General features: G+C 44.1%; 1 protein-coding gene across 4 annotated transcripts in view; it reads right to left on the reverse strand.

Moving 5' to 3' along the window:
- The window catches only part of HMGN3 (high mobility group nucleosomal binding domain 3), a 50299-nt gene extending 47159 nt beyond the window's left edge, over window positions 1-3140 (reverse strand). For all 4 annotated transcript variants that reach the window (XM_073789376.1, XM_004315647.4, XM_019929330.3 and 1 more), the window contains exon 1: window positions 2898-3140. In XM_073789376.1, the coding sequence (XP_073645477.1) occupies window positions 2898-3125 (228 nt within the window). In that variant the 5' untranslated portion in view covers window positions 3126-3140. The remainder of the gene's footprint in view (window positions 1-2897) is intronic.
- Between the last annotated feature and the right edge of the window lie 10163 nt (window positions 3141-13303).

The following is a 13303-nucleotide window of genomic DNA, read 5'->3' on the forward strand; positions in this document are numbered from 1 at the left end:
CCTTCGAGGTACAGTATATACCTGAGGCCTAGTCATGTTGAGATAAAATCAGAAGAGGCAGCCAAATGCCTGAAAACAGAAAATGCCTGCTTTTCTCTTTGTATATTTGAAACCACCCCCCGCCAACACACACTTTCAAGACTGGCCCCAGTTCAACCTTCTTTCTTTATCTATCCTACAGCTTTTAGAATCTATACTATGTATTCTGGGACATATATACAGGCTTAATATCATTCAATTGTTTTGCGGCCACTACCCTTACCACCTCATTGAATTAAACAGAAGCTCCATGAGGGTAAACTTCATATCCCTATGGCATGCAAGCAGTGCTAGGATTCCAGATGTTTCTACTGACTTTATTAGTGCTGTTTCTTACTCTGCAGCCTCAACAGTGCTCATTAAATAACCTTTCTTGATTTCTGGGAGAAGTTGAAAAAAAAGGGGCCAAGATGGTTAAAAAAAGAAAAAAACATTGTGGGGACACTTTCGAAACTTATAATGTACAACAGGCAGTGCTACAGCCAAGAAAAAGATCGTGGAGCAATATGTACATGATACCCCAGCTTCACAGATCCTGCAGAGCAACAAACAGACTGGCTCCAGTTCTCTTCTTTGCGTCTAGGCAGCCTTTACCTAATGACTATTGGTTCCTATGTAAGTTTCCGTGACCTCCAGGGTTCCATGAGGCAGCTCCACGGTTTGCCTTGTACATGGGATGGCCATGGAAGCCATGTTTAATTTGTGGCTGCTCCTGGCCAGGTACCCGTCCAGGTCTTTTGGCCATGGGTATAAATGAAGAGCATTTCTATTCATCAAGGAGAGCTTTCCCACCTCTGAAAACACTCTGATGTCCCTAGGATGCCACACAGGTGCCTGCATACAGGTCTTCCCCTAGTCCCAGGATGCCTGGCTAGCTTCTTTATGGCTAGCTTCTTCCCTGCCTTCTAGGGAAATAAAACAATAGTTAAACGCCAGTTCCTCTACTGCTCTTCTTTTCTTCCCTTCTATTTCCCTAAGAGAGGTGGGCAATGAGGAAGAGTAAGAGTAATGGTTTCACCAACTCTGACCCTTGGACAACAAGGATTCCGGCACATCAGGGTCCATTATAATAAAGAATTTGTGCACCTCTAACCTACTATTTGTCTAAATTTGTTATAATTCCCAAGAAAGGAGATGGCATCAACGCACTCAGCAACCCATTTCTTGGTGACTCTACTAGAATTCCCAGCTTCGTCATTAAACCAAAGATAAAATGCTGAAAATTGTGGTCTCATTCTAATATCCTCGTTCTAGTAATGCAAAAACAATACTTTCATAAAAATTAAGTTTCAATAATGAACCTAAATTATTAGTACTCAATATGCCATCCATCTTCTTAGGCTGGGAGTCTCTTTGCATTTCAAACTCCTCTTGACACACCCACCACTAAATGAAGAGAATGAGTAAATAATGTCTGAAAATAAAGCCTCTAGACCTGCAGCATCTCATTAAATCTCTGGTACTAGCCATTGGTTGTTGAGACCCTTGGGTAATTCCTGTCTCTAAGCCCCAGTTCCATGGAATATCCCTGTCAAGGTTAAACGAGAGGATTAAACTAGATGTTAAATAAAACTCTGCCCACACTATGAGGCACATAGTATGCGCACAATAAACTCTAAGATTTTTTTTAAACTTTTAATAATAATGTTTTTTTAAAAATGGAGGCGACAAGTTTCCACCAAATTCTTAGTAAAGACAGATAAAATGGCAAAAGCTTCTGTATTTTTAAAGCTTCAATATTTAAAAAATAATTCAGTCATTTACACACACACAAATCATTCCACCATCTTTAACGGATAAAGCTGAATATTATTTGCCCTTTTGCTTCAGATTTAACACCCTCACTGGTTAACAGCGTTGGAAACACGAGGGCAAGGCATTTTCTTAGACACAGCCGCTACACAGCGGTTTTGCCTCGGGGTGGGAGGAAAGCCTTCCCTTCCTCCCTGGGACAATGACAAGTCGCAGCCGGACTCCGAGGGAAACGTGCGTCCCCATGCGAGTTACTTCGTGTCCGGGGCCTGTGCGGAAGGGGACATAATAGTCCGCCAGGAGTGACCCCAGTGCCCCCTACACACCCAGGGGCGCGGGAGCACGCAGACCCCGCCTTCCGGGACCGAGTGTGAGTTTGGGTCCCCGCATCGTACCCGGTGGCCCCTGCCCTTTGCAGCCACGGAGCGCGCGCCCCCGGCGGCGTCCCGTCCTGCGTGTGGCCAACTCCGCGGCTGCCGCCGCCAACTGCGGGCAAGTCCAGCCACCCCGGCCCCGCCTGCGCCGTCCCCAGCCCTGCCTGACACTGGAGTTGGTACATACGGGTCTGCAGCGCAGGCGAGCAGGGGAGTGAGCGCTATTTTAAACATGGCTTTCCCTCTCCTGTAGCCTCAGAGCCATCGCTGCGCACCGGCGTGGGCACGGCCCACATGGGAATAACCCCGACATCTGCCCGACTTATTGGATTCATTTTCGATCTCCCTATGCGTGGACTTGTTCCCCACCCCGCGCTGCTTTTCCTCCACACTAACCGCAACCTAGCAGTTTGTAAAGAGGAAACTCCCCTCCTGGAAGCGGGGGTGAAAAGCGCTTTTGCTTCTTGTTCGAGGTGGAAACCATTCCGGCTAGAATGAGTTCAAAAAGAAGGGAAGCCGGGTCGCCGGAAAGAAAGTAACATTCAGAGATCGATGGGGACAGAGGGAGGGCGCAATGTCTGCAACAGGCAACTGAAAACAAGCACTGAAGAAGCAAAGAGACTCGCAACCCCCGAGTTACTACCGAGTGCACTGCACGCCATCCATTGCAATGACAAGATTTGCTGTTAGCGCAATTTGAAGGCCTTTGAAATGTTTTTTGGTAAGACTTACCTTTCTCTTCGGCATAATGACGTTGGTGAAGCTAAAAAGTAAAGCAACGGGCTGGAACTGCTGCCACCGCCGCTGGAGGCTGCCCCCGCCGCAGTTGTTCACGCGCAAGGCTCGGCGTAGCCCGGCCTCCGGGACCTGAACCTCCGCGGCTCCCTCCAGGGGCCCTCTACTCGCTTGCCTCCCCGCTCCTCCAATGAGGAGCCCCGGCAGCCGGCCGCGAGGCCCCATTGGCTGCGGCAACGTTCTAAACTCCACGAGGGCACGCCCACCTCCGTGCGCACGGTACGCTCTGTTGTAGTTTCCACTTCACCGAAAAAAAAAAAAAAAAAAAAATCTGCCTGGCGACTGAGCATGCCCAGTTCAACTAGTAACCCTCAAGCCACAGGATCCTGTAGTTTCGTTGTTTTGCCGCTCCCTTTTTGGATTGTGTCAGTTGGAAGTGTAGGCCTTCATAAGGAAGAAAAAGAGTAAGGATGGACACATTAATTTTATAAGGTAAATGTATACACAGCAGGCACTTTATATAGTTTCCTGTAAAAGCTTGTAATGAATGCTGTGTGATGGAGCGCTGTGAAAGTGGGAAGGTACTCTTATCTGGAAGAGTCTGGCAACCTTTAAGGGTCTCGGTTTCCCCTTCTAGGTTTCTAGTGACAATAATCCCTAAAATTGCTTAGGAATAGTTTCCTGAAATCTGATTACAAATCACTCACTAATTCAGCCACCTTCAAACCAGGCTTGAAGGTGAACAGAGTTCACCTTCCATATTTGTTATGGAAATTAGAGAAGACTGAAGAAGGTCAGAACAGATTATTTTATTTTTGAAACATATTTAAATGACAATTTAAATATGCATAATTTAATGTTTCTCAAAGTTCTGCAAGGCATTTAACAGGCATTGCAAACACTTCTGAATTTATGAAATCATGCTTACCCTGATGCCAAAACCAGTGAAAAACCACAAAAGTAAAGAGAGCTACAGACCAATATCCCTCATAAAATAGACACAAAAACCTTGAACAAAATTTTAGTAAATCAAGTAGCTATAAATGAAATATAACTTTTAAAAATTGTGAATCACCTCTATGTTGTATACCTGGAATCTATATAATATTGTACATCAGGTATACGTCAATTAAAAAAGTTCTTTTTAGTAAATCAAATCCAACAACATTTAAGAGAATGACCAGTTAAGTTTATCCTGGGAATGCAAAATTGGTTTAACCTGAAAATCTGTCAATGTAACTCACCGTATTGCTGGAATAAAGGGGAAAAAAACCCCATCAGTTCAATAGATACAGGAAAAGCACTAGTGAATGGTTAAGCAAATTATGGTAACTACATACAGTAGAATACTACTCAGCTTCATAAAGAGGAATAAAATATTCCTGAATGGATGAATGTCAAAAACAAAATGCTATGTGAAAGAAGGCAAATACCAAAGACCATACTGAATAATTCCACTCATATGAAATTATTTTTTTAAAAAAGCAAAATTAGGCATGGTTAGTTTTATAATCATATTAGAAGGCAAAAGTTCACATTATAGGAAAACACTAATGAAACCTTATGCTACAAATATGGCCAAATCCACTTTGGTCACGCAGAGGCTACAAATAGGTATTAAATAACATGATCAGGTAATTAATTTTAATGCTTGACATTTTTCTTTATTAATTTTCAAAGTAATGAATTAGTATCCTAGAAAACTCCAGAAGTGGTCAATGACTTTCTTTTTTGTAATATCTTTAGGAACTCACGGATTTTTATATATTTGGCATGCTTCAATCTATTGCCATTATTACTTTTTTTTGATACTCATATTGCCCCAAAAGACTTCTTTGTTTATCAGTAAATTCCGAGGAGTGTTTCTCTTGTTTTGATGTATCAACCTCTAAAACTGTAAAGTCTTCTCTGCAGGATGTGGATGCTGTCTTAGCCAATTTAGACAATGGATAAATGAAGAGAGTTACTTCCTGAAGAAGGAAGAAGGAAAAAGTGAGTAAACAAACCTCTTTTCCAATTCCAACTCCTCTCCCCTTCTTTCCTACTCAGAACAGTTGGAATCTTACACTGACCCCAGCACTTTTCAAACAGCAAGATGAAACCATTTTATGGTACCATGACTATCATTAAGGAAGATGGGGGAGGGAGAAGGGAAAAGAAAAAAGGGCAGAGCATAGAAAATATAAGTGCATTTCACACAGTAAAGGCAAGTCGTGTTTTATAAAGCGTTTCCATTTTCCATACGTTTCCACGTAAACACATACCACACATAGGTACATGTATGTGGAGTGTGTGTGTGTGTCGTAGGTTGTGTCTTGAAATGTATTTTTAGGATGGGTCTTGGTGAAAAAACCTTAAAGCTACTGCACAGTCCTAATGAATCTTGTGGATCTCTGGGGCTCCCAGCACTTTCTTCCTCTGGAAGAAAGGTGTTTAGTCTTCAGATCTCGAAAGGAAATCTTGAAAGGAAGGGATCACCTCCTTCTTGATCTGTCCCTCCTTCCCTCTTTCAGGCAGGCAAAGACAGGCTTTTGCTCTAAGTAATGGCAGTTGTGGAGAAATCGATACTAGAATTATATTTTGTTGCCTCTGATAGTTCTGTAATTCCTGGGTAAGTTACTATTCTTCAGTGAATAGGCCAAAGAACTCCAAAGGTGAATGAACGAGAAGTGGCAAAAGAATAGTCTTTTTTTTTGTATTTTTATCAGTCAAGTCTCTACTTGGATTGAGTGCTAACTTTTGAAGAGACCACATTTAGTTTTTGCAAAGTAACTGGGACAGAGAGCCACTGGTCCCAAATCATAGACACTGCCTGTGATTCCCAGACCCTAACCCCAACTTACTGAATCAGAATTTCTTATGGCTGGCCTTGGGAATCTGCGTTTCAAACAAGCTTCTCATGTGATTTTTATACTAGAATTTGCTTGGGCTCCTTCCTTCCCCAATTCCAGTTTTGCCAGGTACTACCCACCTTCTTCGCTAGTTGCAAGATTAAAAACGTCCCGCCCCAAGATCCTTAGAAGAGCACCTCCTCCCAGCTTCCCAGGCAGCGCTAGGCAGCTCCTCAGCCCTTGGCAAGATTAAATTCCCTGGCCCCCCCATCCTCAAAGGGAACCCAAGCTGAGCAAAACCCCACAAGCCACATCCTTTGAAGGCTCTATTATTTCAGTGATTGGACAAGCACACCTGGTAACTGCATTAGCAAGGAGGGCCAGGGCGTTCTGTGATCTTCCAACAGGAACCCCCTTTTTGTTTTTCCCAGCCTTCAATCACATTTAATCTGTGTGCAGATTCTTTACCCCAAGTGTGTTTTACACAGTTTTCCCACCCCTGGTCCTTTTCAGATCCAATCTCTGTGTTATTTACTTCACCTTCTTCTTGTTGCTGCCGCTTAAACTCACAGGAGTGTAATTAATTTGCTCTTTGTAGTTGCCAAATGACTATTTGGGCAGGAATTAGCCATGCTCAGTAGCTAGAACCAGGGATTGGGCTACATTTGTTCGGCCATCCTTTTTGGCCAGATTGTCCGCATGTCCAGCGCCAAGAGCCAACCAGGTTCAAGGTGGTGAAAGCTAAGGGAGGGGAATCCCCAAGGTTCAAGGCAAGGACACAGCAAAGTAAGGACACACCCCATCCCCTTAAGTGAAAAGCCACAGGCTGTCAGGTTCCCAAGACCAGTTGGGGTTGTACGTTCTTGCACACTACGGCCAGGGCGATGCACTGTCAAGCAGGCCCACCCCTCCCCTCTCAGCTGGGATCTCGGCACCCATTTCTGATGTCTTCTGCATTTCCTTCAAACCTCAGAATCCCTGGGAGCTGGTTGGAAATATCCAATAGCCCCATCCCTGTCACTATTCACAGGGGACCTGCCTTTCAGGGCAGATCAAACCATTTCCTTTTCTCAATGATAGCAAAAAAACACCAAACAACAACAACAGCAAAACTAGCCAGGTTTTGGGAAATGAGAATCAAATGAATCATTCTGGAAAACACCATAGAGCAATTGGAGATGATTTTCAGGTTAGGTTTGTTAAGAGCTGCTTTAATTCTCAAGCACTAGGTAAGAGTTAATAGAAGCAATAAAATGACTTTGCCAGGTCAGAATGAATTCTAACCACAAGGCGATGAATTTTTACCCAGCAGTGGGAAACTAGCCTGAAAATGTTCCATAATCTTTAAGGCTGCTTTCAAGCTTGGAGGGTTTTTGTTGTCATTGTTTAAGCATGAGATTGTGCCGTTCCCACAGAAAATCTCATCCTTTCCCCCCTTCTAATTCCTACTCCCACTTCTGCTGTCCAGAATCTTTAGCAAATGGCTTCTTTCTGTTTGTTTGTTTTTTGAATAAAGGTAAGAGGTCAAAATTTTTTGTTGTTTTAACTAGTTTAAAAATAAATTCTTTCACAGACACAGAAAACAAACTTATGGTTACAAAAGGGGAGATGGGGGAGGGGAGAGATAAGTCAGGAGTTTGGTATTAATAGATACATACTATTATATATAGAATAGAAAACCAACAAGGACCTACTGAATAGCACAGGGAACTATACTCAATATCTTGTAATAACCTATAATGGAAAAGAACCTGAAAAAGTGTGTGTGTACATATATATATATATATATATGTGTGTGTGTGTGTGTGTGTATAACTGAATCACTTTGCTGTACACTTGAAACTAACACAATATTGTAAATCAACTGTGCTCTCATAAAAAATTCCTGCCCCCAATAAATAAATTCTTATCAAAAAGCCCTGATTTTGCAATCATAAGGCCTGAATTCGAATCCCAAGCTATGATCACATTACTCAGCCTCTTTGAACCCTGGTTTCCTTGTTGTACAACGAAGAGAAAATGTTTATCTGAGGCAGACGCTCCTAGTTACCTGCCTAATATTCACTCTGGTTTTCTTCCTTATTAACAGAATTCTGATTTTGGTAATAGTTCTGGCCAAAACAAAACAGAACCTTTCATCCTCCAGTTCCCTGGCAGAGGGAGAGGTAGCCACGTGACACTGTTTTGGAAACGAGATGTGTGCGGGAGTCATGAGGTTGTAGTGTAAACATCACCTATAACAGGGCGGACCCAGCCCCGCAGCTGCCTTCTGCCCTCGTTCCTCCCCTTTCCATTCTGGAAGTTGCTGGTAATGTCTGGAAGTAAGACAGCTGTCTTATGTCTGTGAGGTTGAAGGCCACAAGTTTAGGACAGAAGAGCAGAGAGACAGACATCCGGGTCCCTGTCCTGGCCCTGGATTGCTCCCTCCCAGACTGCCTATTACATATGGAAAATAAGCACCTTGCTTGTTCAAGCCACTGGAGCTGGGTGTCTGTGACATGAAGCTGAATACAGTCCCTCACCGGTACACGACCTGAAAGAATTGGTGTGAGAACTGGAGACGATAAACTATGGGGATGCACAAAATCCTGAAGCACAGTCCTTAACATATTTTGTTTGACGAAAGTATATATCTTCCCCCATGGATTGTAGGGGAGAGCACAGAAAAAAATTAACTTTTCCTGAATCCCTAGGGGCCTGACTTTGGATGTTTAGTGTAAACCTCTTAACATAACTTTAAAGTAGGCAGGGGTAAAAATTATAAACAAGTTTTATTGTTGGTGTGGCATGTGCCACCCTACACTGTGGCTTGCTGCCGTGTGTTAAGGGATGGATGTGTTGTCTTGTTGCTCAACTTCGTCTTTGCTGTGGTGTGCCTCCCTGGACGGAAGATGCTAGAGTCTAAAAACCATACCTAGAGCCCACTGCGGCCGGGGTTCCGGGTGGGACTTGGATTTGGCCAATCAGATGCACTAGCAAGAGATTTAGAAAGTGGAGACTAGGAGAAGGCCACACTTAGCTCTGTCTGTCATGTCTGCTGCTTTTCGTTTTCCTGTGACAATATCAGCAGAGATGCCAGGCACCAGCTTTGTGGGTTTTGAGGGGCAGGCTTCCCTGCATCCATCCTGTGGACACAGACTGTGGCAGGTGTAGCCTGGTCTGGAACTGGTGGCAATGGTGGCTTCCTGATTGAGAGACAGTTTTCATTCTCCAGGGGTCCTAACGCTAGTGGATTCCTGATTGCAGGAGAAGCACAGCTCCTTTGATGAGCCGGTTCTGGGGTGAGACTTTGGGAGGGTTTTCTGGAAGTTCAACCTACAGTCTATTTCTTTAGTCCTCCCAACGATCCATGAGCCATTGAATCTTTGAATCTCTCTCTTTCTCCTTAAATTAGATACAGTGGGTTCTGTGCCTTGCATTTGAACTCAGAGCTATAGAGCTTCTATTCTTGCTTCTAGCCAAATATTTCCAGCTCTGAGAGGCGCCTTCTCTTCCCCCTGGATCTCTGCTTATGGCAACAGATGTTGAGACAGAGACTGGCCATGTGTGTCCCTGAGTTAGCACTGTGAACAAAGTCATCTGAAGACCCTTCCAATGGACACGGGGTACAAGAGAAAAGAAACCTCTTAGTCAAGCTGTTGATATTTGGGGGAAATTTTGTCACCACAAGATTATCTATCTTATCCTGAAATGACACAGAACTTGGACCCTAAGCGTGAGCCGCTGCTTTAATAATAAAATAAACCCCAAAATATGTGGCACTGGCTTACAGCTGGTCAGAGGGAGTCAAGGAAACTATTCCTGAAATAGGAGGACTGGAAATCCATGTTTTCTAGTGGGGAAACATTTGAAAGTGTTGCCGACAGTAAGCGGGAAGGTAAGAGGCACACCTAACTTTAGGGAAGAGATTGAAAACAAATTATTATTGTTACTGTTTACTTGGGTGCTATTTGGCAAGATATTACAAGAAAGAGATATGTTGGGAGAAGATTGCTCAGTTGGTAAGGATGAGTAAAAGAGATGAGAAAGTTTACAAATTCAGGGACTTACAAGGTTGGAAAGGCAATTGCTTCTCAACCCAAACAATAAAAGATAAAACTGATACTTTGGGGACTTCCCTGGTGGCGCAGTGGTTAAGAATCCGCCTGCCAGTGCAGGGGACATGGGTTTGAGCCCTGGTCCAGGAAGATCCCACATGCCGTGGAGCAGCTAAGCACATGTGCCACAACTACTGAGCCTGGCAGCTCTAGAGTCCGTGAGCCACAACTACTGACGCCTGTGTGCCTAGAGCCTGTGCTCCACAATGAAGAGTAGCCCCCGCCCGCCACAACTAGAGAAAGCCTGCGCACAGCAACGAAGACCCAATGCAGCCAAAAATTTAAAAAATAAAAAAAAGATAAAATCGATACCTTGAGCAACGAAGCCTATTAAAACCCAGCTTTGCAGTGAAGATCAGATCACTGCACATGGATTAGGGTGTGGTGGCCTGAAATTCCCTTCAATTGGACCAAATGGCTCAAAATGACTTAAACACCGTTCAGGTGAAGAGACGTTGCTCTCACTGCTAGGACCAAGGAAACTACAATTAGGGAGGGGTGCAGGGAAAGAGAGAGAGAGAGAGACAGGCACTGGGGCAACAGAGCAGAGAAATATGGCAGAGAAATATGTCTAGAAAGGAAACATGGGTGTAGGTAAGAAGTCAAACAAGTTTAAGTTCAAAAACTGTTTTACGGTTCAAAGAGGCACCAACTTGGATTAAATGTGATCCTGGCTATTTGAGACTTAAAATGACCCTTGGATTCCCTACCAGAGATGAGCAAGAAATAAGCTGAGAAGGTGGCTCAACCTCTAAGGCAGGTAAGGTCTTTCCTGGGTATCCACTGGGTGATTGGTTCCAGGACGTCCACAGGTATCGAACTCCACTGCTCCACTCCACTGCTCAAGTCCCTTGTATTAAATGGTGTGGACCTATGGCTGTCCATATCCACGGATGTGGAACCCGCAGATACGGAGGGCTGACTCTGTATTTTTCAGTGCCTACTTCAGACAAGGCCAAGAAGGATAATAATGGAAAAGGAGGAGTCTCCTAAAGGGAAAATCCAAGGCCCATGGAGACCCCGCTCCTAGGAAACCCAGATGGAGCCTCTTCAGGGAAAATTCCTCACCCTTCGGGTCAGGGGACCTAAACCTTCAGCCTAGGCTAATAACAGAATTGTAATAGGCCAGTGACTACCTTGTGTTTCCCATTCTTCTTATTTTTAATGTGAGCATTTATTTAATTTATCCTGATGCTGTTCTACCACTGGAGAGTGTGCGTGCGTGCGTGCGTGTGTGTGTGTGTGTGTGTGTGTGTGTGTTGGAGGAGGGGTGGGTCTCTGGATCAAGAGGAAGTGCACTTGGACCTGTGGGAGAGGCCGCTTGCACGTTCCCTTCTGATATAAAGACTACCGTGCAGGCCCCAGGGATCCTGGGCTTTGAGCTTGATGCTATCACTGGGACTTCTGAGTTGTCTTTCCTGGAAAGGGAATGAATGAATGCATTTTATATGCAGGAAGGAGGGTGATAGAAATATTTCATGGCCAGGGGGAAGAGATTGTGATAATACTTAATACTGTTCACCAAACAGATTTGCTTTACTGCTAATGGGCCCATGCAAGGATTATACCTCCCCTCCCCACACTTTTAAAGTCAGGCTGAGCTACTGTAACTTACTTTGCTAATTAAATGTGAACAGAAGTGACATTTATCTTTCCTAAGCACCATTGTTTTAATTGTGGTAAAACCCACATAGCATACAATTTACCACTGTAGCCATTTTTTTTTTTTTTTTTGCTGTACGCGGGCCTCTCACCGTTGTGGCCTCTCCCGTTGCGGAGCACAGGCTCCGGACGCGCAGGCTCAGCGGCCATGGCTCACGGGCCCAGCCGCTCCGCGGCATGTGGGATCTTCCTGGGCCGGGACACGAACCCGCGTCCCCTGCATCGGCAGGCGGACTCTCAACCACTGCGCCACCAGGGAAGCCCCATTGTAGCCATTTTTAAGTGTACAATTAATTCTGTAGCGTTAAGCATATTCACATGAATGTGTCTGTGAAACAGATCTCCAGAACTTTTTCATCTTGCAGAACTGAAACTCTACACATTAAACAGCAACCCCTCATCCTCCCCTCCCCCCAGCCCCTGGCAACCACCATTCTACTTTCTGTCTCTATAAATTTGACTTCTCTAGCTAACTCATGTAAGTGGAATCAACCCTACAGTATCTGTCTTTTGTGACTGCCTCTTCTACTTAGCATAATGTCCTCAAGGTTCATCCACGTTGTAGCATGTGATAGGATAGCCTTCCTTTAAAAGGCTGAAGAGTATTCCACCATCTGAGCATCCTACATTTTGTTTATTCATTCATCCATCAATGGACATTCAGGTTGCTTCCACCTCCTGGCTACTGTGAATAGTGCTGCTTTGCTGAGCACCATTTTTAAGAACCAGTATATGGTTCACCATACTCCCTTTTTCCTGCTGCCACAAGCAAAGAGGCACATGTTAAGATGAGTCTCTCTCAGCCTGAGTCCCTGAATTATTAAAATGAGTGGTGCTTCCTGCTGTCCCACACTGAACATGTACAGTGAGTGAGAAATAAGCCTTTGTTGTTTTAAACCATTGGGATTTGGGGGTCCTTTTATCCCCCAGTGAAAACTGGTAAGGTTTTAACTTTTAAAGCTAAAATTTAACTCTTTCAAAGTTTACAGAGAAAGACACTGATCAGAGGCTCCCACAGTGTAGCTGCATTTGAGCCCTGTACTTCTGTTGTGTTCCTTTAGTTACACTTTTTTCTTGAGGTTTTGTTTTGCTTTGTTTTTGTCATACTCATGACTTCTTCTTTAGCTGGCTAGAACCTGGAGAACTTTCAAATCCCTTCTTCTCATTTCCTATCCATTTATCTTGTTTTCTATACTTTGGATTGGCAATGTCTTTACACACTGTTTATTTGATAGGAGCAGGCTTGACCCAGCATCCAAACCCCCTGATAACAGAAGCTAAGAAGATAGAAGTTAATTTCCCCCTTGCATTAATAACACAGGGTTGATATGGTAGCTCATGACCCCTGGGGACCCAGTCTCCTACCCCATGACTCTGTCATCCTCATTATGCAGCTTCTCTGTCACGTTTCAAGATACCTGATCCAGCTTCACTCCTCATGTGTGCATTTTGTCCAGCAAGAAGGAAAAAGAGAAAGGGAGATACATGCCCTCTTTCTTTAAGGCAACTTCAGGAAGCAGCATATACCACTTCTGCCTCCATCCCATGGTAGATTCAGTGACATCAAACATACCAGAGGAAACTGGGCAGCGTGGTCTTCATTCTGGGCAGTGATGTCCCCTGCTTTCAATAAATAACATGGAGGTCCTACTTCTGAAGAAGTGGAAAGCAGATATTGAGGGATACACCTATGGCAGGCAGAATAACTGTCCCCCAGACATATCCACGTCCTAATTCTCAGAGTATTCCTGTGCATATGTTATTTTTCATGGAAAAAAGACTTTGCAGTAAGAACCTTGAGTTGGGGAGATTC

This window comes from Tursiops truncatus, chromosome 12 (assembly GCF_011762595.2).
Source record: "Tursiops truncatus isolate mTurTru1 chromosome 12, mTurTru1.mat.Y, whole genome shotgun sequence".
NCBI lineage: Eukaryota > Metazoa > Chordata > Mammalia > Artiodactyla > Delphinidae > Tursiops > Tursiops truncatus.